The 26,648-nt window shown below is 42.2% G+C and overlaps 1 protein-coding gene across 2 annotated transcripts in view; it reads left to right on the top strand.

Annotated features, from left to right (window-relative positions):
* Positions 1-3,932: 3,932 nt before the first annotated feature.
* The window catches only part of EPB41L4A (erythrocyte membrane protein band 4.1 like 4A), a 201,948-nt gene continuing 179,232 nt past the window's right edge, over positions 3,933-26,648 (top strand). Inside the window, exons 1-2 of one of the 2 annotated variants that reach the window (XM_039544525.1) lie at positions 3,933-4,058; positions 5,301-5,703. In XM_039544525.1, coding sequence (XP_039400459.1) covers positions 5,605-5,703 — 99 coding nt within the window. In that variant the 5' untranslated portion in view covers positions 3,933-4,058; positions 5,301-5,604. Of the gene's footprint in view, positions 4,059-4,872; positions 4,992-5,300; positions 5,704-26,648 lie in introns of those variants that run through there. The other variant, XM_039544524.1, reaches the window with a different exon arrangement.

Genomic DNA, 26,648 nt, shown 5'->3' with positions numbered 1-26,648 from the left:
GAATTAATTTTCAAAATGGACACCATTAAATTAGGCTTGAATAAAGACTGGGAGTGGATGGATCATTACACAAAGTAAAACTATTTCCCCATGTTTATACCCCCGCCCTCAACTTCTTGTCAACTGCTGCAAATGGACCATTTTGATTACCACTACAAAGTTTTTTTTTTCTCTCCTGCTCGTAATAGCTCACCTTAACAGATCACTCTCTGTCAGAGTGTGTATGGTAACACCCATTGTTTCATGTTCTCTGTGTGCATATCTATCTTTCTACTGTATTTTCCACTATATGCATCCAATGAAGTGGGCTGTAGCCCATGAAAGCTCATGCTCAAATAAATTTGTTAGTCTCTAAGGTGCCCCAAGTACTCCTGTTCTTCTAGGCTGCACTCACAGCTCTGAATAAGTCCTCTCTGATCCCCTGCAGCTGGATCAATCATAATTAGATCTCCAACACACTCAGCTGGCAGGTAATTGTCTGGTCACAGACAAGGCAGTCACTCTCTGGCTGCTGACCTACCAAGGATGTAACCCATAAAACTAAGGAAGGTAATGGAGATTCTTCTTACGTGAAGTGGTAGGAACCTGTGCTTTTTGGAATAGGCTCGAAGGGTTGGGTTTTCTTTCTTTTCTGTGATGGTATTTTTTCAGCTAACCTTCTCAAAAAAAATTTGAATTTAGATTTTATCTCTAACCTTTCATTAGAGGTTTAAATTCCAGGACAATCCCAGTCTGGTAGCTGGGAAGATGGGCATGAAACAAAAACCCATTGAATTTTTCCTCTCTTCTCTTTGCACCATGCACAGCAAAAGAAATGCTAATAGCCCTCCAAAGGCAACCAAAAGTCAAAAATACATGTGATGTAGTAATACTGAATGTATACCATTTTTTTCTTGTGGAATAAAAAGGAGCTCAGTTTTCTAGTGATTTTGAAAATGTGAAGATGGATAACTTAAGGTTCTTTTTAAAATATCAGCCAATGCAGAACCTGTTATTAGTGAGTTTAGGACTTCTCAGTGGGTGGGTTGTGACCGGGAAATGAGTCGTCAGAGTTACCCTTCAAGGGTTTCAAACCTAATACTTAGTTCACTGAACCAACCTGCTTGCTCATCAATCATTGATAGCTGATATGAGAATAAATACATATATAGTAATTAAAACAAGCCCTTAGGTGATCAGATACCAGGGAGATGAGCCTGATGTAAATACCTAGAGATAGATAGACTGAGCAGAATAGACAGGAACCAGATATTCCTGTCCTGGAAAACTGTCCATTACCAGAATATACCAAGAACTGCACCTGGAGTGGACTGTGTGATTTATATGGACCTGAAAGAAATTGTTGCTGCCCACCAATGTAAGAAAATAACTCATCCAGGTTACATGTTTTGGAATGTCTAGTCCAGGGACAGCAAAGTTTGGGAATGTTCTTAGTTTGTTTCAGCTTTTTCATGTCTTCAGTGTTTGTAACCTACTCAAAAGGTTTCTGGTAACTGAAAATAATACACTGAGTTAATGAGGATATACAGGATAGCACTCTGTCTAGCTTATATGGCCTGTGGTACCATATAGTATCTGGATCTCTCACAATTTTTATCCCCACAACACTCCTGTGAAGTACTATTCTTCTTACAGGTGGGGAACTGATACTCATTGACTTGCCCAAGCAGAGAAGAGGCTGCTCAAGACAATCTGCGGCCCTAGGCACAACTTCAGTGTGTTTCCCCATACCCACCCCATCTCCTTAGAAGTTCAGGGCAGAGACCTGAAAACCTCTCCTAGCCTACTCCACCACTAGAACCAGTTGCTCAGCTCAATCCAAACCGGACATGGGCATCCCCTGGAACTCCACACCTCCATCCCATTCCTTCTGCCTGGCCCCTTGTCCTCTACAGCCTCAGCCCAGCCCCCACACAGTCTGCACCCCCTGCCTGGTCCTAGCAACTCCTGCAACCACATGCCCCTCCCTTTTTGATGGATGATCCTGCAGTTTTGAACATAGCATAGAGCAGCCACAGTGTGAATCTAGAGTGGTGGCAAGTGACTGGGGCAGCAGCAGGGTCTCCGGGGGCTGGGCACAGAGTAGCAGGTACAGGCTGAGTGTGGAGATGAAGCCGGGTGGGTAGCTATGCTTGTGGCCAAAGCCCTGGCAGCACTTATGTCACCAGGAGGAGCCCTGAACTGCTCAGTGCCTGAGTCATGGCTGTGATCTTACCCATGCTGGGGGCAGGGGTGCCTCCCCAGCAGCCTGGCTGAGGGCTGCTTCCTGCTCCTCAGAGCCCCAGCTGGCAGCAAACCTCTCACATGGGCAGCCCTGTCAGCCTCATCCCCCAGCACCAACACTGACCATGGAAAGAGATGAGAAAAGTTCCAAAATTTGCTGCCCTAGGCAGCTGCCTAAGCTTGCCTATGCCTAGAGCGGGCTCTGCCCACAGTCACACAGGAAATTTGTGGCAAAGCAGGGAATGGCACTTAGTTCTCCCAAACCCAGGTTAGCATCTTTACTACTGGACTGTCATCCTCTGTGCATGGTATGGATCTTAACCAGTATTGTTTGTCAACTGAGAAACCTCCTCCATAAAGCCACAATCACCTCATGTGACCCAGTCACTAAAGGGGGACAAACATCCACACACTCCTAGTGTGGGTTACTTACATGCTTATAAAAAACAGGAGTACTTGTGGCACCTTAAAGACTAACAAATTTATTTAAGCATGAGCTACAGCTCACTTCTTTGGATGCTGTAGCTCACGAAAGCTCATGCTTAAATAAATTTGTTAGTCTTTAAGGTGCCACAAGTACTCCTGTTTTTTTTGCGGATACAGACTAACACGGCTGCTACTCTGAAACCTTACATGCTTATGTGAGTGCTTACCTTTTACCCACTCAGTAGTCCCTTTCACTTCAATTGAACTACTTAGGTGTGCAAAGGTAAGCACATGCACAGTTGTTTGCAGACTCAGGGCCATAGTCACCTGCTTGAGTACAAAAGAACAGAGGGGAGAAGGGAATATAAATGTGTGATAATTAAGACACTAGACTTTCCTCTCAATTTTGGCTACTAAATAAATATTGCAATACAATTCCTAATTTCTATCAGCTCATGCTTCTTCAGTATGAAAAGCTTTTGAACTAAAGAACAGTACATACCGATCACTTCCACCTGACAAAACTACTTTTAAACTGGAAAAAACTCCTTGAGGCAGTGCCATGGGGCAGGACCTTTATTTTTTATCTTGTATTTCATATTCATCAACCAGTATAAACCCCGGAGCTCCATGATATCCCCAGGCAAGATGGGCTCAAACAGGTAGCTTTTATTCACCCCCCTCCAACTGCACCAGCACTGGGTGGGATCTGAACCTCGTGGAAGTTTTGTGAGGTTAAAAAACCCACCCTGCTCCACCCACTACCCATTTCCCCAGGATGGAGGCAATCTAGGATCCCCCCCCTCACGCCCCCAAAGGACCATCCCTCAGGCTGGTTTTCCAAAGCGGCTGTGGACCAGGGCCATCCAGAGGATTCAGGGGGCCTGGGGTCTTCGGCGGTGGGTCCCGGGGCGGAAAGACCCCCGCCACGGGTCTTCGGGGCACTTCGGCGGCGGGTCCCAGAGCAGAAGAAGCTCCGGGGGCCCGGGCCCCGCGAGAGTTTTCCAGGGCACCCGGAGCAAGTGAAGGACCCCGCTCCAGGTGCCCTGAAAAAATCTCGGGGCCTCTGCGGGGCTGGGGCAAATTGCCCCCCCCCCCCCGCGCAGGGGCGGCTCCAGGCACCTGCACGCCAAGCGCGTGCCAGGGGCGTCAAGCCACGGGGGGGGGCGCTCTGCCAGTCACGGCGAGGGCGGCAGGCAGGCTGCCTTCTGGGGTGGTCCGCTGGTCCCGCGGCTTCAGCGAACCTCCCGCAGGCTGCCGCCGAATCCGCGGGACCGAGGACCTCCCGCAGGCAAGCCGCCTAAGGCAGCCTGCCTGCCCTGCTTGGGGCGGCAAAATACCTAGACCGCCCCTGCCCGGGCGGCCCTGCTGCGGACCAGCTGTGCAATCGCTACCCGAGTCCAGTCCCGGTGCGCGCTGCCTGCAGGCAGGGGCCGAGCCAGCTCCGTAGCACCTGCACGCGGGCCGCGGCTGCAGCCCGGGGAGAGCGGCGCGTGAGGCGCTGGCCCAGCAGGGGTCACTGCTGCCTCAGCTCGTGGCGCTGCTAGGGCCGGGCAGGGCAGGGCGACCGGAGGGAGGAGAGGCTGCGCCCGAAGCTCAGGGGCTAGAGCAGCCGCCCTACTGCCCCTCCCCTCCCGGCACCAGCCGTCACCATCGCCCCTGGAGACGGACACAGCTGAGCTGCGGCCAGCAGCCGGCACTGGAGCGGGGCAGAGAGCGGCGGCTGCCGGCGGGTCTGGCCACAACGTGGCTGCGCGCTCGCTGCTCCCCGGCGGCAGCCCCCAGCCCCGCCGGGCACCGCGATGCTGCTGGAGGGCTGACGCGGCGGCGGCTGCTCCAGTCCCGGGCCGGCAGGGACGCGCTCCTGGGGCGGCTGCTCCTCCAGCCCCCGGGACATGCTGCTGCTGGGACGCGAGCCGAGGAGAGCAGGGCAAGTCACCGCCGCGGCAGGCGCGGGGAGGAGGCGGCCGCGGCGCCCCCGGCCACTTGGGCTTTGCAGAATCCGAGTGCGGGCAGCTGCCGGGGGCAGGTGGAGCCGCGCCCGCCCGATGTGTGACGCGCTCTCTGGCCCTGGGGGCGCGAAGGGAGCCCTAAGGACAGAGCTGCTGCGCGAAGGGCGACCCGAAGCCCCAGCCCCAGCGGCAGCTCGCACGTGCGGCGCACAGGACGCGGGGGAACAGCAGCAGTAGGGTGGCGGCGCTGGGGCTCTCTCCGCTCTGCTCAGTAGGAGGAGGGGCAGGAAGGCGAGAGCCGGCTGGGCCGGGCGGAGAAGCGAAGCGGGGTACTTCTGCACATGGCCCCACGACATGAGCTGCCCGCCAGCGGCTCTCCTTTCCGCCTAGGTAACTCGCCCCCCTATCTCTGCCCCCCCAAAGCAGGGGAGAGGGTAAGGGGGGAGTCTGTGGCTCTCCCCTGCCTTGTTGTGCTCTCGTTCTGCACAAAAGAGCAGCCTCAGAAATGGGGTGGGAGTGGGAATGTGGCAAATGATTAACCCAGAGACACGGTGAGAATAGGTACGGAGAACAGTGGGTGCTAATACAGAGTTTAAAGAACAGAGAGGAGACTGACACCCTGCTGTACCTTGGCAGGTGGGACCTGGCCCGGGACTGCGCGCTCCTGGCCCATTGCAATGTGATTTTTCTTTCCCACAGGGCAGCGGAAGGAGCTTCCAACACCCCCGGCCTTGCTGAAGACTTTTGCAGGATGCCCAGGGAGTTGTTCCTTGGTGTTTAGCTCACCATCTTTGCAACAACTGGATACTCAGCTTTCCAACATCCAAGAAATACCCGCACGCCTGCATCTCCTGGGATCGTTCTATTGCATTGGGACTGCCGAGCTGAATACATTTCTTGTTCATTAGCGGTGGCGTTAATTAAACGCGCTGCTTCTCCCTCTTCTGGAGCTTGGGGTCGCCTTTATCTCTCGTTCCCATTTCCCCGAGACATCAAAGCAGTGATGGGTTGTTTCTGTGCTGTCCCGGAGGAATTTTATTGTGAGGTTTTGCTTCTGGATGAATCCAAGTTGATCCTAACCACCCAACAGCAGGGGATAAAGGTAAGCACAGGCTGTGTTGTTTTCATTAAGGTTACCCAGGCACTTGTCAGTAATGTTTGAAATGCTTTGTCTAAAGCTCAGCAGTAGGGGGGTAAATCCTGCTTGGGAAGGTGCTGGTCGAGAGTGGTTATCAATGCACACTGCTAATTACTGTGAAATGGAGGGGTTATGTAGTTTAATTAACATTTAGTTAACTGAAAAGAAGTTTGAATAGTGAATACTTTTTAAAAAGCCCCAAAAGGTGAAAATCATTCCATAACTTTAATTCTCAGTTACTCCATTGACAGAAATTCATCACAAAAAACATGTGTTAACATTGTGGGGCCTTCTAAAAGATTTGCTAGAGTTAATTTCTTAAGGCTAAGTGGGTTATTTTATGGCATACACTTGTTTGAACAGATTCCAGCTGTTCTGAAGGACTCATGAATTTGTGTATTAGATACTTATTACGTAAAAAAACCAAGAGCTCAAAGTCCATTGCTTAAGAGTTAGGAAATACCAGAATTAAGGCTGCCTTTGCAACTTTAATTTGTCCCCTTGTGCATGTGCCCTATGATATAATGTTTAACTATGATCATATACTATTTTTTCCGCAGTGCCTTACTCAATGTACAGAATAGTTGGTGCTCTGGGAATTAATGAGGGTTGTGTGGTGAATGAATCTGTAGTCTGTAAGATCCCTGCCTCAGTTGTTGCAGAAGCTGAAAGGTGTATGCTATTTTTGGGGACTAGGGCAGATGCCCATCCCCTCCACCAAGCAGGAGGAGCCATTGGACTCAGGCTGCCAAGTGAGTACTGGGGACAATACATGAAAAAACAGACATGGGAGTGAAGGTTAAAAGTTAAAAATTGGGAATTCAGAGTGGGAGCTGAAAGGTGTGCACCTGTTGTGGTTGTTGGGAGATGGTGAGCCTAAACCCTCCCAAAGCAAAAGGCCCTGCCTTGCCATTAAACCCAGGCCAAAAGCAAATTCTAGGGACAAGAAATGAAAAAATCAAGGATGAGATGGAGTAAGAAGTTAAAAATCAGGGAACTGGAGAGGGACACCAAGCAGAGAGCCCCTGACAGAGCCCATGACTCCTCTAAACCTGACTAAGGAGTCAATGGACACCACCCAGAGCAACTTTACTTGGAGGCATGACTTAACAAAGGAATGGAAATAGGCTCCACAGTCTCAGAGCACCCCCCAACCCCTGATGCAGCTTCACCCTCCTGGAGTGATAGATGGCCATGTAGGACAGTGCCAGGAGGAGGTTGACGAGGAGGTCCTGTGACTTTGTGAGGCAACTGATGGGATGTGTGTAAATGAGGAGGTGCAGGGAAAAGTGCCGCTAGAACCTCAGTGAGAAGTTCTGGAGGGGCCAGAAGAAGGCTGATGCACTCTATATAGATGTACAGCAGGGTCTCCCTCTCACCCCAGAAAGGACAGGTCTTGGGAGAGTTTGTGAACTGCACCAGGTACATGCCTGTGCTCACGGCTCCATTGGTGAGCCACCAACTGGTATCTGTGGGCCATGAGATCAGAATGGAGTACAGTCGGGCCCAGTGGGGTTTGTTGCTCTCCTCAGGTGGCAGCAGGTCCCACTACTTTGGGACACAAGGGGAAGGAAGTGTATTGGGCAACCTTAAGCAAAGGCAGTACTACCAGCTCCACCTATAATTACACAGAGATGTATTACCAAGATTTTCAAAACTGGGTGCCTGAAATTAGGCTAATAAATCCATATTTAGTTGAATACCAAGCAACTTCCAGTGCCATTTGACTTCAGTGTTCAAATATGGATTTAGAAATCTAAATTTAGGCATGCAGTTTTGAAAATTTTGATATTGTTTATTATAATATATATTAAATTACATATATGGTTGCTCATGAACACAGGGACTCAGAGATATAAAAGGAGTCTCCTACAGAGAGAGGGCATAGAACACAGGACTGGAAGGGACCTGTTGGGTCATCAAATCCAGTCCCCTGCTATCACAGGCAACCCCATCATATAATCCCATTAATAGAATTATCAATATCCACCCTAAAACTAATTAGGTTGTTTCCCCCTCATTATTCCTATCGGAACGCTGTTCCAGAATCATAGAAATGTAGGACTGGAAGGGACCTCGATAGGTCATCTAGTCCAGTCCCCTGCACTGGGTGGAACTAAGTATTATCTAAACCAGCAATTCTCAAACTGTGGGTTAGGACCCCCAAGTGGGTCACGACCACTTTTGAATGGGTTCACCAGGGCTGAAGTCAGAGCCTGAGGGCTTCAGCCCTGTGCGGCAGGGCTCAGATTGCAGGCCCCCTGTCTGGGGCTGAAGCTCTTGAGCTTCAGCTTTGGCCCCCCTGCCCAGAGCTGTGGGGCTTGGGTTTTGGATCTCGTACCAGGAGCAGTAGGGCTCGGGGGGGCTCAGGCTTTGGTCCCCACTCCTGGGGTCGTGAAGTAATGTCTGTTGTCAGAAGGGGTTGTGGTGCAATGAAGTTTGACAACCCCTGATCTAGACTAGTGGTTTTCAACCTTTTGTCGTTTGTGGATGCCTAAAAAATTTTAAGGTATGAACTCCTTTGGAAATCCTAGACAGAGTCTGTGGACCCCCGGTTGAAAACCACTGATCTAGACCATTGCTGACAGTGGTTTGTCTAATCTTTTCTTAAAAATCTTCAATGACAGAGATTTCATAACCTCCCTAGGTAATTTGTGCCAGTTCTTAACTACCCTTATAGGTAGGAAGTTTTTCCTAATGTCTAAACAAAATCTCTCTTGCTGCAATTTAAGCCCATTACTTCTTGTCCTGTTCTCAGTGGTTAAGGAGAACAATTTATCACCCTCTTCTTTATCACAACCCTTTATGTACTTGAAGACTGTTACCAGGTTCCCCCGCCCCCAGTCTTCTTTTCTCCAGACTAAACAAACCCAATTTTTAAACCTTTCCTTGTATTTTCTAGCCCATTAATCATTTTTGTTGCTGTCCTCTGGACTTTCTCCAGTTTGTCCACATCTTTTCCTAAGTGTGGTGCCCAGAACTTGACACAGTATTCCAGCTGAGGCCTTATCAGTGCTGAGTAAAGTGGAAGAATTACTTCTGGGATCTTGCTTAGAACACTCCTGCTAATACCTGACTCCTCTGATGTAGAACCCTTCTAATTTCCAGCCTAAATTTATTCATGACCAGTTAACACTGGTTTGTTCTTTTGCCAACATTGCCCTTTAGTTTAAATAGCATTTTTCCCTTCCTGGTATTTTATACCCTCCCTTCTATCAAGGTTTTTATAGAGAGCAATCATATCTCCCCTCAGCCTTCATTTTGCTGTGCCAAACAAGCCAAGCTTTTTAGTCTCCTCTCATAAGATAGTCTGTCTTCAGCCAATTTCTGTTTCAGCAGTTAGCACACTCTTGCTTTTTGTTTCGTGGTTATTAGTGCAAATATTAAATCTTGGTCCCCAATCTGAGCCTAGAGGAACTCTACGAATAACTTCCCTCACTTCCTATGAGTAATTTCATAGACCCTCCCAATCCTGAAAGGGCACTGGTACGTGTGGGTCCTTATGCCTACATAGTTCCTGTTGAAGTCAGTACTCCACATGAAAATAAGGGCCCACATGCAAATCTTTTTCAGGGTTGGAGCCATATGGAGTTCAATGAAAGGAATAGTCTGTTTTAACTTATTCTAACCAGGAATTTCCATTTACAATAAGCTTTGTAATTATTTCTCTGTAATACAGGTCTTTGTTGATAATACATTGTTATTTGACATTTTAACCTTGAAATAAGCAGGTTTACTAATATTGTTTTACCAGATGAAAGTTTGAACTGACTCATTAACTTTACTTCTATATCATTAAAGTATTTTTCATGTTAGTGACTTTATTTGTATGTATACATTTAAAGATCCAGGGATTAGTTTGGTTTACTTTGTTTTATGATAATATTCCTGTTTTGCCATAAGGTGCAAGTTGTAAGCCTTTCTGTTTATCTTTTTGCTCTGTATCAAAGTTTCCGCTGGAGCTTCACATCTGGATCTACCCTCTCCTCTGCACTCATTCTTTTAATTAGGTCTAATGATGTGTGGGCATGGGGGGGGGGGGAAATGTCTAAAATACTGTTTAACAAACCTAGAACTGCCCAAGAAGAAGGGAAAACTCTTGAGTGTTGATAAAAATAGTTATTTTTTATAAATAATAGTTAATCCTAGACAATTTGGTGGTGTCTCCTATGAAACATAAGGAAGTTCTTCACACAAAGCAGAGTCAATGTTTGGAACTTGTTACCAGGGGATGTTGTGAAGGCCAAAAGGATAACTGTGTTCAAAAAGGAATTACTTATATAAGTTCATGAAGGCTAGATCAATCAACAGCTCTTAGCCAAGATGGCCAGAGACACATCCCCATGCTCTGGATGTCCCTAAACCTTTGACTACCAGAAGCTAGGACTGGACGACAGGGGATGGATCACAGAATATCAGGGTTGGAAGGGACATCAGTCCAACCCACTGCTCAAAGCAGGACCAATCCCCAGACAGATTTTTGCCCCAGATCCCTAAATGGCCCCTTCAAGGATTGAACTCACAACCCTGGGTTTAGCAGGCCAATGCTCAAACCACTGAGCTATCCCTCACTTGATAATTGACATGTTTTGTTCCTTCCCTCTGAAGCATCTGGCACTGGCCACTGTCGAAGGCCAGGATACTGAGCTAGATGGACCATTGATCTGACCAAGTATGGTCATTCTTATGTTCTTACCTATTGCTTCAAGCAATACCATTATTTCTGTAAAGGCTGCAGGTTTACTGTATATGACAAGGACTGTCAGCAATACAGAATAATGATGATGACAACTGAGGGGTGTATTAATAAATGTTATTTCACTATAGGAATGGATTTGTGATTGTACACACTAACAAAATGAGCAGAGGTTCACAAGATTACAGCTCTGAATCCCAATTTAATAATAATTAGCGCTTTCCACCTTTAGACCTCAAAGTGTTTAACAAAGAAAGGAAAGTACCATTATCCCCCTTTTACAGGTGGAGAAACCGAGTCACAGAAAGGTGAAGTGGCTTGGCCAAGATCACACAGCAAGTTAATGGCCGAGTCCGGAACAGCACCCTGAATCTCCAACTTCTATTCCCATACCCCTATACAGTGGACCACACTCAATTTGGAAGCATTGTAATGTTATATTTCTTGTAGTCACCAAAACTTATTTTGTTTCTAATAGCTCATCATTCGTCTCTTGCATCTTCATTTTTAAAAAAAGAGTTCAGTCATGTGAAAATGAAAAGCTTGGCTGTCTAGCTTTAAGGACCACTATTTCATGTACAAACAGGCAAAATAACCAGGAGAAGGCATGGAATGGAACCAGCCTTATACGTGTTCACATTTTGATTTTGTCGTCATACGTTGTGCCTAGAGATGCAGTTCAGAGAATAAATATAGTGAGATCATAAAGCAATGTGTTCTTAATCCAGTACAAGTTATTTAAAGGGCAAGCTTTGTGAACATGGCACATATTATCTATGTATATTGTGCTAAGATAGAGGTAGGATCTCTACTGTCATGTAAAAGAACTCATTCTTCCTTCTTAGAATTAAACAGATGAATTGAGAAATGGGTGGTTGAAAGCCTTGTACTATAAATTAGTTAGAAATTGGTTGTTTATTGAAAGGAAATAACTGGTTTCCCAATACTGTTATTTTGACTAGTTTCCATACTTGTAAACGGTAATTTAAGCAGGTTTTATGATAGAGATAGTTTATTTCAAACAGGCTTAGCCCGTTTGTTAGTGTCACAAAACATGCCATCAATGTTTTGATCATTTATGGAGATGTTGCCAAACATTACATATTAGTATATGATTCTTCTGTTAAGAATTAGTCATTTTCCCTGTGCACAGCTTTACTTATTGCAGATCGGGTTTTGCCATGGTAGATTTAGTTGTTATTGCTGGTTTAGGAATCAGAGGCTATGGTTATGTAGCTCATTATAAAATGCTGATTTAGAATGTACTTGGTGCTACAGATCAATGATTAGATTTCAGAAATAACCAGTATCTTGTAATAAAAGATATCAAGAATCTCAGAAATTCTTCTGTATTTATTTTTCTTGGAAATGGAATGGAAGTTCTGCAGAAGAAAACAGGTTTATTTGTTCAGAATAATATCAAACTATTCTGAAACAGCCCTGTCCTGTTTTGTATTTCTGTCTTCCTTGTAATAAGGATTACTATCTCAGGAGAACATTAGCTACTTCTCTAAAGCACAGGAATCTCAGTGTTACGTTAAATAACAGGTTTAAGTCTCAGGCTAACAAGAAATACACTTTTAAAATATTCGCTGTGTGTGAAATTCATCCCTATGTACTAGGCCAGCCCAAGACCAGTCTTCCACTTAAGCCCTATTTCAGCGGTTTTCAAACTGTGGGTCGGGACCCCAAAGTGAGTGGCAAGTTCTTTTTAATGGGGTCGCCAGGGCTGGTGTAAGACTTGCTGGAGCCCGGGACTAAAGCTGAAGCCTGAGCCCTGCCACTCGGAGCCAGAGCTGAAGCCTTAGGGCTTCAGCTCTGGGTGGCAGGCCTCAGGTTTGAGGCTGCCTGCAAGAGGCTGAAGCCCTTTGTCTCTCTTTCCCCCCACCCCCACCTAGAGGGCAGGGCTTGGGTTTTGGCTTTGGCCCCCTCAGAGGGCAAGAGGGCTCAGATTTTGGTTTCTCTTCCCAGGGTCATGTATAATTTTTGTTGTCAGAAGGGGGTTGCAGTCCAATGAAGTTTGAGAACCCCTGCCCTATTTAATTAACGTTCACAGGATAAAAGGTCTATACCAGAGCTGCAGTTATGAAAGTTGTGTACAGGACAGTTATTCTAATTCTTGCTTGACGGTTGTATATCCTGAGTATGCGCACATTAGACAACAGCTCTGTAATCAGATATAACCATCAAACCACTGATACTCTGGCCTGTGTACCACTGAAACCTTATGTAGGACTTGTGGTGGGCTTATGTGGGACTTGTGGTGCCTGGACCTTGTGTAGTCCTCTATACAGGAGTGAATTTCACCCTATGTTTACAAATTACATTATTGGCCAAATCCTGTTTAATTTACACAGAACTCCCTATGAAGGCACTTGGCTATTTTGTAAATTAAAACATGAGCAAATCGGTTGCATATTTTCCTGTACCATAATAATCTTCCACTGAGAAGCAAATAAAATGAGGTCCAAATTTTTAAATAGTTCTCAGACTCTTTAAAAATCAGACCACTTATTTAGGTGCTTAACTTTAGCCAACCAAATTCAAAGATTTTAATGAAGATATTTCCCAGGTCTCCAAAAATTATGCATTTGCTGAAAGCAATGACACTTTGGAAAGTTTTGACTATATGATTTAAATTAATATCCACCAATCATCAGTTAGCTGTGACACCAACTCTTAATTATTTCTGGGGTTATTTTCAGTCAGTTTGTAGAGATTAACATTATTTTTCTAACTAAACTTGAATTTTAGGCAATTCAAATATCACAGATTTGACACTTTCAAAATACTACAGAATATTGAAACGTGTTGGTTAAATTTTTTGTTGGCATAAATTAGCATAGCTCCATTGACTTCACTGGACTGTGTACAAAAGGCCTATTTTCCTTGAGGCAAATACATAATGGATGTGTATGGAAGTTGAGTATAAAACGGCGTACAAAGCCATCATTTGTTGTAATAAGCCTGATAAAGAAACTTGGGTTAAAAACTCAAATGAGCGTTAGTATATTGTGAATATACTATATATATAGTAAAAGCACAATGTTTCCAAGAACAACTTGAGACAGGTGCAGTACTTTTAAGCTAGGTTTTTTGTTGTTGTTGTTAACTAGATCAAAAATAAATTTCAAGTTGAGGTCCCTTTAACTTGGGTTTACTTTTTTATTAATCATTCTTTACAAAGTAATATTATTCTGAATTTCTAAAGGATTTCTCTATCCAGAACAGGCCTTTTAATACTACACCAGATAGGGTAAGGGAAACAAAAAACAGACTAATTTCCATGTTGAGCACTGACAATAAATTACAATTCTGTAGCTCAGAGACAGAAATTACACTTTCCAGAATTATCACAGGTAGAAAATCTTTGCAGTTTAGTGTTAACAGAATTTGCAGAACTTTTAAAAAGCATACGTCCATAACTAAGTGAATTTCTTAACACAAAAATAATACTTTGGATTTTTTAGAGTTGAGAAATATACCATATAGCAAAAATATATGGTGTGTATATATATACACCATATAGCAAAAATCAGTATCAACAACGGAGTCCCTGCTTCCCCGCTTTCCGTTTCCATAGACCACACTAACACTATATACTATACTGATTTTTGCTATATGGTATATTTCTCAACTCTAAAAAATCCAAAGTATTATTTTTGTGATAAGAAATTCACTTAGTTATGGATGTATGCTTTTTAAAAGTTCTGCAAATTCTGTTAACACTAAACTGCAAAGATTTTCTACCTGTGATAATTCTGGAAAGTGTAATTTCTGTCTCTGAGCTACAGAATTGTAATTTATTGTCAGTGCTCAACATGGAAATTAGTCTGTTTTTTGTTTCCCTTACCCTATCTGGTGTAGTATTAAAAGGCCTGTTCTGGATAGAGAAATCCTTTAGAAATTCAGAATAATATTACTTTGTAAAGAATGATTAATAAAAAAGTAAACCCAAGTTAAAGGGACCTCAACTTGAAATTTATTTTTGATCTAGTTAACAACAACAACAAAAAACCTAGCTTAAAAGTACTGCACCTGTCTCAAGTTGTTCTTGGAAACATTGTGCTTTTACTTCCCTTCCTCCCATCCCAAAACAACAAACAAATACAAAGTATCAGTTGCCTATTGCTGTGTGAAAGACCCACACAAACAACAGGGGAAAATGACCATTGTAAATAAATTGGAAAAATATTTTTTTTCTTTAATCTCACTTAAATCGTACTTCTAAGGGTTATTTATAACAATAGTAGAAAAAAACATTTAAAGGCAGAAGTTTAAATTGATCTATTTTAATACAACATGGTAAGAAAAATTTCTATTTCATTGGGAAGTTTTACAACATTGATTTAAAATAATACTGAGAAATCAGAGTTCATAGAATACAAGTAGTTGGATATGTAATCAGCCCTTTCAACATTTTTGTCATCCAGTTAGGAAGGAGTAAAAGGAACAAAGGACTTCACAAACCTTGCCATAAATTAACCACTCTTCAAAATTACTGCCACATATTTGAAATAGATTACTAATTTCTTCAGTGTCTTTACAGATGAGACCGGCAATTTTGAGTCCTCCAAGGAATAACCATGTAATGAATGAATACTGAGACACTTTCTTTTTCCCTAGGTGCACTTAACTAAATTAATGAAACCAGTCTGACAGCAAGACAAAAACCCATTAACTTTTAAATGACGTTACCTCTTAATCAACCTGAGGTTTGAATAACAACATTGTCAGATGTTTGGTGGTTTTAATGAGCAGTGATTTCCTAATACAGTCAGGAAAAATATAAACAGAGATAGTATTTTTATTAAGTCTTTATCTTTTGGATTTCTATAGTTTTGAGATTTAAAAAGTCACATATATTTGACTGAGTAAAAACAAATACATTTAAAATACCAAGATGTGACAGCTAATCATAAACCTCATTTCATTTAGCCTATTAAAAATTGCTACCTCTAATAAAACTACTAACTGGTGAATTAACAGAAATTATGAAATACAGTCACATGAAGTTAGAGGAAAATCTTCATCTCTTAAAGGGATCATATCAGGAAATACCTGAGAGAGAGAATTTAATGAAAATGATGAAAACTACAACTGACATCACTTTGTGAAATTTCTATTGCCAAGAAAATATTATACTTGTATCAGAAATAAAAACTAGGCAGTAATCACTAACAGCTGCTAGAAAGATGAGAAGCTACCAATAATTTTACTTTCCTGGTCCCATTCTCAAATACACCTCTACCCCGATATAACGTGACCCGATATAACATGAATTCGGATATAACGCAGTAAAGCAGCTGAATACAGAAGACAGAATAGAAAGGAAAAGATGGGGCTATGGTGACAGAGCAGAATAGAATAAAAAATTCCTCTTGTTAAATGTGAACATAAATAGTTCTCTTTTAGGAATGGCAACTAAAATCTCAATGAAAGCTGGTTTTTTTTAATTAGTAATACATATTGTCATGGAAAATAAGTGACAAAATTTGACATGCCTGTCTGTTTTTTTGAAGAGAAGTCTGTTTATGTTTAATGCATAACTGAGGAGTCATTCCTTAGTAAAGATTAGCCTTGTAATGCAGCCAAGTGAAATGTTGTTCAGTGAAATCTTGGGTTATCTGCATCATTAACAAATGCTCCCAGATTTCAAAAAAAAATTCTATGGTTTACTTTTTAAAACTTGGATTATTTGGAATGATGACTCGTATTATCTTTTCCTTCCTTCTTCTGATCCTTGTGAAATCGTAGTCTTTATCTTTTACTGTGTACTGAAGAATGTGTATGTGTGTGCGGGCACATATGACCAGTAATCCATCCTATGAGATGTCAATAATGAGTATATATGTTTAATAACAGGGCCATCCATATTGAGAGAAATTTTAAAACATTTGGTTAGCTAAATAATATTCCAAGATCATAACATGTTGAGTTTGATGTTGTTTTTAGTGTAATACAGAGAAAAGGCAGGAAGAGGTTTTTTTTGGCTGATGGTGATGAACGACTCTTTGTTTATAAGCCAGAAACAAGAAAGTAATCTGTCTTCCTGTTTATGAAGTTTCAGATGGGTGGGTAAAATCAGCAGGAGGCTTGTGACTGGGTTGTACAGTTTGATAATGAATGCCCTGGTACTCTACTATCCTCAGTGTATACCTGGAAAATAAGAACTAAAAGATCTCAAGGAGGAATTCTTTTGCTACATTAATCTCTTAGCAGTGGCAAAGGAGGGTCTTATATCTTTGCATGCAATACAGGCGTTTGGAGGTCAGAAATCTGTAGCATCTGTGAGTAACTTGTAATAAACTTTAGTGAGACTACTAATGTGCTTAAACATGTCTTATGTGCTTCACTGGATTGGGGCCAGCATGCTTAGCATCTGGCAGGATTAAGCGAAAAGGGAGTCTGTCAAGTTAAAAATCCATTGAGCTAGGTTCTGATCTCGTTTATGCCAATTTACGTTACTGTAACTGTTGATTTCAGTGCAGTTACTGCTCATTTATATTGGTCTAAATATGTGTGTACTCTGCATTGTAAACCTGGGTCTGTGGGACCCATGCTTGAGGGCTTTCTTGAGCATCTCAACTATGGTAATGTGTCCCTACTGCACTACGCAGGTCTTGGGACTTGGGCCTGCAGTTTGAGCTGCATCCACATTGCAAAATGACAGGGCTCGGACTCAAGTCTCACTGGGACTTGGTCTCAGACCCACCCCCTCAGATGGGTCCTAGGACTTGAGTCAGGAAGCACTCAGGACCCAAGTCAGACAGATTTGTGTGTGGAGGGTAGGGGATGTGGGCTCAAACCTGTGACTGAAACCAGGTTTACAATGCAGTGTAGACATACCCAATGAGATCAGAATCAGGTAAATATATTGTAAACAAAATCATTTCCCTGTCTGTGCTAATATCACCTTGTTACAAACTATTAGAACTGAAAGAATATTAAAGATCTCATTTACTTTTTGCTATTGATGCTGTTTACTTTTTGTATCTCTCTCATTTTAGACAAGGAAAATTATCAATTTCATATTGGGTTAGTCAGTTTAATTCACAGTCTCAGTGCTACAGTGTGAAGCATTTCAACAGAAGTTGTTTTTATTGAACTTTGTATTTCCTATTGTTTTTTTCACAGAAAATACAATTTCTACACAATCAAATTTATTGACTTTATTTATTTCCATCGGGAAAATTGAAACAAAATATTTTGTTTTGGGTTGGGTTAACCTTAACTTAAACATTTTGGTTTGCCGTAATGAATCGCAGTATTGCGGTTTGCATCAGTTTGACATAGGCTAACTGACATCAATAGGTGATGCAAGATGCTCAGCACTTTTGAAAATTGTGTCACTTATGTAGGACCTTAAATGTGGATTTAGGAGCTTCACATTAGGCATCTATTTTTGAAAATCTTATTCATAAGATAGATCTTAGAACAGGTATAGATTGCTTAGTTTGTAAGCTCTTCAGTATACTTATCTATTTGTACAACATCTAGCATGTTTTGGATGCTACTCTAATAATAATAATAATAGTAATAATAATGAAGCTCTGGAATGGTGGTCATGCTCAAACATGTCATGGTGGGTGCTACTGTCCCTTCCATTTCTGCAACTGAAGGGATTAAAATATCAGTAAATCTAGGCAGGAGGAGGCATGGAAGGAGGGGTATGTTGCATCCATCATGTCATTTCTAACACCATTGTCCCACCCACCGAAGCCCCTCCACAGGGGTTGGGGGAGTTTGGGCTCCTATGGAAGAAAGGGCAGACCAGAATCAATGAGTTGGAGTACATGAGTTCTCTCCAATAATGTCCCTTCTCCCCATCCCAAGAGGACTTGAGGATAGTGTAATGCTAAAAAGGTCAGCATAAAATTTAACCACTTCTTCTTCTGTGGTGTGGGTCTTGGGGCAGCAGTTGGCAGAAAGCCAAAAGAGACTGGGCAGGGGGATTCAAGTTACCATATGTCCTGGTTTTCCAGGACATTACCTCTTTTCTTGAGCCTTTGGCCTCTCTCCTGGCAGATTTTTCAAATAACAGGAAATGTCCTGGATTTTTGTAGAGCAGATGCTGTAGCTCAGAAAGAGGCCTGATTGGTCTGCTTCCCGATTGGTCCCTCCCCTGCATCCACAGCTGATTAGTCTATTCCCTTGCAGCTGCAACTGCTGGATCCCTCCCACCCAGGCCCTGACACTCAGCCCTGGGGGAGAGGGTCCTGCAGGAAGGTTCCTGCAGGGGCTGTTGCTGTGCCCTGCCACTGTGACAGGTAGTGACACTGCCCCCCACCTCCAGTGAGTACCCCCACTGCAGTTACCCCTGCCCGCACCCCTAACTGTACCCCCCTCAAGCTCTCCTCCCCCACAATTACCCCTCCCAGCAGTGTCCACTTTTTGGGAACCTAATATATGGTAACCCTAACAAGACCCAATGCAGAGGCACAGTTAGCTATGTTCTTATGCAGGTGTTCCCAGGCATTGAACACCCTACCTCTTGGGTTTATTCAAGAAAGAGACATTTCCCTCTTCCCATCTAAAAAGGAGAGTGAAGAGGCACTCAGAGTGTAGTCCCTTAGCTACTGGTTTATATTACTGTGTTAAGATTTTGCCCAGCGAGTAATGGTCAAGCAAGAACAAGATAGCGGGAGAGCTGTTGGAGAACTTTTCTAATGTAGTAAGTGTGAACTGCCTAATAAGACGACTCAATAAACTAAAGTGCCTCAAAATGTAAGTCTGTTTTATAAGTAGATTTGAATGTGTTATAGTTGAACAGACTTAACTGGGGAGTTTCTGAAAATATAAGTATCCCTTTATCTAAAATCTCTGTTCAGCAAACTGTTGAAGAACTTGTGATGAGATTACCTTTGAAGAAATGGATGGAGCCTTTTGCACTGTGAAATGTGGAAAAAGCAGTTGGATATGACAGTGTCATGGCAACAGAGATATTGACACATGGGGGAAACTTGATCAAAGAGCAAATATGTGAAATCAGGCCCACAATAGACTTGAAGATCAATCCCAGTGAGTAACAAATCTGCTTATTCTGTTTTAAAGTCAAACAGGCTCATATGTACTTCGAGGTTAAACAAAATCCCTGAGTTCTGTTTGAACACGTTTACAATCTTGAAAGTCTCCACCTCTCATCCATCTCTTGTGGCTTCTAAGAAATTTTGTGTTTGAGGAGAGAGATTTAGTTACATTATAAAGTAGTTTTATAATTCTGAATGATTTTAGACAGCAGTCAGTGTTTTCCCCTTACATGACATACTCCCTCATACATTTTTTCCTCCCTGTATTATTATGATTTATATTTACAGGAGAATTAGAGGTTCTAACAGAGATCATGGCCTATTATGCTAGAGCCTATACCAACACCATAGAAGTCAGCTCATACGTTGTATAATCTACACTCTAAATAAACAAGAGGTAGTTTGAGAGACAGGAAATATGATTATTGTCATCTTGCAGATCGGGAACTGAGGGACAGTGAGGTTAAATGACTTGCCAAAGGTCACACAGGAAGTGAGTGTCAGAGCCAGGAATTGGACCCAGATTTTCTGAGTGCCATTCCAATACCTTAATCAGAAGACCATTCTTACTGTCTTTCAGCCCCTCCACCCACTTCTGAAGATCCCCTCCTATACATTTCCTGACATTCTGCAGGGCCCCAGCCTTGCTGAACTCAGATATGTTCTGGAATATGTAATGCTGAAGAGAACGGCCCCAGGCATAGGTAATTTCAAGGGCTGACCCTAATGATAGGATTCGAGAGTGGGTGTTGTGGGTTGAGAGGGAGGAGCTAAGGCCTGTTGGAGAGTCACAAGGTTAGAGAGAGAGAGAGAGAGAGAGTGTGCGCGCGCACGCATGGTAGGAGGCTCAAAAAGTTTCAGATAACCCTCTAACCTTTTGACTATATATCCAAAGATATCTCCAGTCCACTGGAGGTTAAACCATCGTTTTATCATATGTCCCCAGATACAAGTATTTTGTGAATCAGAACTCATTGACCTTTGGGTAGTATTTTAATTCATCTTCCTCTACAGACTGAGTCAGCAGGTAAAAAAAGTTGTTCAAGTCTCCTCTTGCTTCTTTGGTCTCTCCTCTCATCTCTCCTTTCATCCTATCCTGTTTGGAAAGGGGTGTGCTCAGTCTGTATTGATGCATGCTCTCCACAGGCCTTTGCCTGATCCATTTTCTGTTGTTGAACCTGTACTAAGAGCATTTCTCTTCAGCACTCCTTGTCTCTATGGTAACATGAGAGAGGAAGTACAGTAGAGAGATGTGCTGGAAAGGAAAGGTCTTGTTGGGCTGAATTCTCACGGGTCTCATAAGCACATAATGCAGGGTAGACACTGGCCAGTGCTTGCATGGGAGAGCATGAAGGGAAAATCTAGGGGCTGCCAGGTATGGTGTTGGCAGTTCAGTAGCTGGCATTTTCTTCCCTTTAGGTCAGTACTAAATCACAGTTCCAGAATGTTGGTAGGGGCATTGGATGTAATGTAAAACTGAGCATCCAACCAGTTGCAGTTATTAAAGGTTCATGGTACTTTCAGAAGAGCAAGAACTTTAACCCCAGTGTCCTAGTTAGACAGAAAGTAATTACAGGGTAGAAATTTATCTACAGTGTCAGTCACCTATAATCTTTATTTTTGTTCTGCACTGTTACCTGGTATTGTGTACTGTTTAATAGCTGCCATGTTCCACCCAGAGGCTGGGTGAAGTAATTCTTATATATTTCATTGATGTCTTTGGGAAATTTAATTTTGGTTGCAACCAATAGGTTTTGGAGGATTTCTTTATATGCACAACCACTGTTCTGTGGTAATCTCTCCCCAGAGAGTGCAATTCCTTGATTACTCTTCTGTACTTGTCTTTCCAATGTAGCGTGTCTTGAGGGAACATCTGAATAAGCTATTTATCCTCTTTATTTCACAAACAGCACTCTGAGTAAAAAAACAAAAAAGCATAACAAAGGAACAGGCAATATATGTATGGGAAATACCAAAATTAATCAAATAAGCCAAATATGCAAACTTTACTGTAGTGCTAAATAATTACACATGACAGAACTGTCTTTTCCAGAATCCATTACTTACATGTAGATGCATGTGCCTTTGAAAATGTGAACTTTCCAGGACTTACTCAGTCCTCAGCCTTTCTCCAAGATGTTTTTACTTCCTGCTGAATTCTGCTGAGGTATCGGATGCAAAAGATCACAAATTCCCTTCTTTAAATTTTGCTCTCTGAGTTGAAGGGTACAGTAACCATAGCTTGTATACAATCAATTTCAAGCTGGCTCCTACCCTTCTACTAGCTTAACCGGTAGCCAGTCTACTCACGGACCTCCTTTTAGAGCTTCCTCTCTTAAAAGCATAGAAGACAACATCTCAGTCTGGCTCAGTTGTGCGATTTTATTGTGAGTTACAATTTTTTTTTAAAGCCTCAGCTGCAGGAATCATGTGATTATGTGATAACCTTAGCTTTCATTTTAAAAAAAGCAAACTTGTAGCCCTTAGGGTAGTGGAGAAAAGCTTGTAAATGTGAATCCCAAAGACTCAAACACTACAAGACTAATACATTTATTATTTTTTTTAAAAATCTTGTGATTTGGGAGCCTGTCTCATGATTTTTGACTACTTGGAGCTGAAAGTACTGCATCTTGGTGGTTCTTGAGATCACCTCTGCAATATTTTAAGGCTACCGAGTCTGAGCTTTGCCACATTGTATGCTGTATTTAGAACATACAATGATGAATAATAGCATTATGTGTAGATGTACAGACTGAAAAAAGAGAATGAAGAGCTGACGGGCAAGGAAGAAGAAAAAGATAACCCTCTATGTTATCAACATTTCAAGCTAGTAACCTGCTGATTTGCTTTGGAAGTGGTAGCACCACCTATAGTTAAGATTGCCTGGTGTTTCCCATTATAGGACACCATTTTTAGTTGGTTATAACTTTGCGAAACACCAAAATCATGACACTTGTATTAAAATTGTGAGAACTGTCAACACCGTGATTGGGAATTCTTGTTATAGGTAGAACAAGAGCCTTGGGCAGAGGTTTGCTCTAGTTATGAGAGACTTAGTCAAATCTGGAAGTTTAACCTACTCAAAGAATTTCTGTAGCCCAGGTTGGTTTTAGAAAAAGAGCTATAACTGAAAAGATTTTGTTTAGCCTGGACAAAGGCTTGTTCTGTTTTGTTTTGTTGTGTGTCTGTTGTATGTGAATCTTTATAACCTATATGATTTCATTTCCTATGACACCTAAAATTTAAAAACATATATTTCCACCTATATCTTAATGATCCTGAGTCTTTCTGCCTCCCTTTCGTGGTATCTGAGTCTATAACCCACAGTTCACAAGTGTTACAATGCTGTGACAATTATAAACTCAGTAGCAGTTCATAAATGCAACAAATGGCTTTGTGATTGTCAAATCCTCCTTTGGAAAATATATTTTAATTAGTTCCTATGTAAAGTATTATAGTATAGCTTAGAGTCAGACATTTCTTTTTATCAGCAAGAACAGCTGTTCCTTAAAACTTTAATTCACTTTCACTTACATTTAGTTATTTGATTTGATTTCTCTTTTTTTGATTCACAGACACTATTCAATATCTAATCCTTGATCTTCTGTTTCTGTTGTAGGATAAAAAACAATGCCTAGTTGCTTCATGCTATTAGTTTATGGGCCTGATTCTCATTTAGATTAAAGCAGTGGTCCCCAAACTGTTTCTGTCACCCCCTTACCAGTAATGGAATCTGTCTGCCCCTGGAAATTTCCACTACTTGCATCCGATGAAGTGGGTATTCACCCATGAAAGCTCATGCTCCAAAACGTCTGTTAGTCTATAAGGTGCCACAGGATTCTTTGCTGCTTTTACAGATCCAGACTAACATGGCTACCCCTCTGATACTTGGAATCTGTCTGGGCTCCCCTGAGGGCTGGGGCCAGGAGCGGGGCCGTGGGTCAGGCCGGGAGCGGGGCCATGGTTGGGACTGGGATCTGGGGGCCAAGGCTGGGAATGGGGCTGTGGTTGGAGCTGGGAGCCATGGTTGGAGCCAGGGGCTGAGGCCGGAGCTGTGGCTGGGACTGGAGCCGGGAGCAGAGTTGGGGGCTGGAGCTGTGGGTGGTGCTGGGGGCAGAGTAGGGACAGGTGGTACTCCTTCCCCACTCCCTGTGGGGGCTGCTTCCCCAACCGAATGTTCCTCCGCACCCCCCAGTTTGGGGACCACTGCATTAAAGCCATGTTCTGGCCCTGGGCCTTAAATTGGGTGTAAATTATATTTGTCCATTCACTTTGTAACTGTGAATTCAGGCCCCTGTGCTGGATTTTTAGTTTAGTTACTTAGGTGTTTTTGAGGCAGGAAGGGAATTAGGTCCTTTGCATCCTTCCCTTTTCATTTTTTTTGTTTTCAAGTTTACTTTTCCTGTTATGTCATTTAATTGTCAAGGGCTGTGATTTAAGCCCTTTTATACTGTTATAAAGGTGTGCACACTAGGGGTTGTACCAGAATAACTGTTTTGGTTAAAAAAAAAAAGTCACACCTGTAACCAAAATAGTTATACTAGTACAAAATCTGCATGTAGATCAGGACTTAGGTGCCTTTTTGTATATTCTTGTAGGAAAATATATTCTCTATTGTTAATCATTTATAAGAAAAAACTCTATTGCATAAATTTTGTATATGTGATCAAAATAATGGATATAATCCGCTATTATTCCTTCCTTTCTTTCTTTCATCCCCCTCCCTTGTTTGTCGGTTTATTCACTTTTGTACTGTGTACATCCTAGCTTTTGAATTCTCTTGGGCAGAGTCTATCTTTGTGTTGCCTATTCGTACAATTCCCTAATTCCTGATGTGTATTCTTAGGCACTAGCACAATAGAAACAATAATTATAAGAAGTGTAATGTACGTTCTGGATTTGTATGAAAATATTTGCTCTACTGTTTCATTTTGTATAGGAGGAAACTGCTGTGTATTTTTAAAATAATCCAAATGCCTTATTGTGGTTGAGGGAGTACAAACCTGTGAAATCAAAGGTATTGTTTAATGACTGTTCAGAACCCTCTTGCTGATAAATATGGCTTTAGTGCTCATGACAGGTAGAATACAAGACTTCCTTTGTTTACACTTTAAAGAAAATCACAACAGCAAGTGGCTGTCTGAGAGTTGGACAGAAGAGTTGAGGAGAATACATTTTCCCTGTATTATGAATCCTTTGCAAGCCTGTTCCGAACACAAAAAGCCTGTCAGACAGATCAGGTTTCCTATTTCTGGTAACCGTTCATAATGATCTAAGCTGACTCCAAACTGTGTTTGGGTGCATGTTGAACTTCATATTATATACCTGCTGTTTACAGACACTTTGCTGGCTCCTGTTATTTTACTGGTCCAGTACATTTTTGCTTAATCTTCTGTACACACAGTACCCAATCTCCACAGCAAATTCAGTTACACCGCTTTGCTACCATTTGACTGGATTTGCTTATCCTACATTCCTCTTGTGAGCAAGAAAGGGGTTATGAATCAGCGCAAGCTTGAGAAATTGAATAATAGGCTGCAGTCTGTTAGATGTCTTTCTTTTTATTGGTAACAATACTGAGTCTACTCTGTTCTGTATACTGAAAGTTGTGCAGGAAGAAATACATACCAAGTTAAGGGGCAAATCCACTATTGGCATAAGCAAGAGCAATTCTACTAAAATCATTGGATTTGCATCCACTTACTTCAGTGGTGAATTAGATCCAAAATATATAATTACTCTAATTTGGGTATTGAGAGGGATTGGGAAGGGGGAATACTTATGACAGACTCTGGAGATAATGAGAGAGTGGAAGAATGGCATCCTTTTGAATGCTTTCACAGCTTCTTTATACACCTGTGCAGTAAAGTTTTAACATGGCTGTTTTGGAATGTTAGTGACAGAATGCATAGTATAGGATGTAAATAAAACACAATAATGTTTAAATATATTTATTTAATTTTGTAATTTATTAAAATGCCATTATTGCATATAAAAGTTCCCAGATTGAGAGCCTCTGAACGTGAAGCCTCTTTGTCCACACTACAGCTACATGAGGGGCAGCAGCAAAGGAGATTCCTTATACTGTAAAGGAGATGCCTTATTCTGCCCTATCAGTGTGCTTCAACTCTGACCTAGATACCATCCACAAACAGAGAAAATGAAAGGGGAATACAAAATGCCATTGGCTCAGCCTATGACAATCTAATCTGTGTTGAACTCATCTATAATGAAAAGCACACTATTGTCTGGTTTACCTTCAGTAAACAAGTTGTCTTGTTTAAATCCCTAAATCAACCTTTCTCTTGACAAGGGGAGAGGGGGGGAGAAGGTGGGAGGGAGGAGGGGGAAGAGAGCCAAATCATCCTTTGCCTCCCTGCATGACTTCTGTGTGTTCCAGGACCCTTTGTATACTGGGTTAAAATATAGAGCTGGTGGAATTTTTTTTTTTTTTGGTGAAAAATGGCCATGTTTGTGAAAAATGTTTATATTGAAATTTTCATTTTTCTGTTGAAAAAACATTTGTTCTTTCATCAAAGACTCAGAAAATGTCTGTGAACATTGTTTAAAAAACCAAACAAATCTGCATTTGTGCCAAAAAAAAAATCAAAAGAAAAAAATTACTTATCATTTTCCAACCATCTCTATTAAAAAGAGAAAGGATTAAAGATTGTTTTGGGATAGTTTGCATGCTGTCCTTCATGCTGGAGTCTGGAATCTTCTTTATCCTGTCAGGTAATTACTACAGAAAAGGTCTCCCTGCCCTAAATGAGAGGAGAGTGGATTCTTGAACCCTTTTCAGCTGATGGCAAGGAGAGTTGAAGCTCAGATTACGAGTTTGTGAGAGACTAACATCTGAAGGGAATAGACAGACAGGACAACAGCAGGTTAATATTTTCTTAACAGTATCGTAATATATCACACCCTCCTCTCCATTTAAGAGATCTTATGGGCGCTGCTGTTTGAAGCCAGTCAATAAAGATGATGTTAAAAACACTATAATCTGTGAAGTCTTTTATGTAAGAGAAGGAAAGAGGACTCTGTGATCCAGAATAAGGGTGATAACTTTAAGAAAGGCTGACTGCTTTTGTTTCCAAACCTGTGCCATCAGACACAGATGAAAAGACATGCTGTGCTCCTTATGAAGAAGGCTTTTGTTGAAAAGAAAATTGAAGCAAGTGTTC

This window comes from Mauremys reevesii, linkage group 6 (assembly GCF_016161935.1).
Source record: "Mauremys reevesii isolate NIE-2019 linkage group 6, ASM1616193v1, whole genome shotgun sequence".
Classification (NCBI taxonomy): domain Eukaryota; kingdom Metazoa; phylum Chordata; order Testudines; family Geoemydidae; genus Mauremys; species Mauremys reevesii.
Note: the sequence above shows the minus strand (reverse complement) of the source record. Positions and strands in the feature narration are given on the sequence as shown.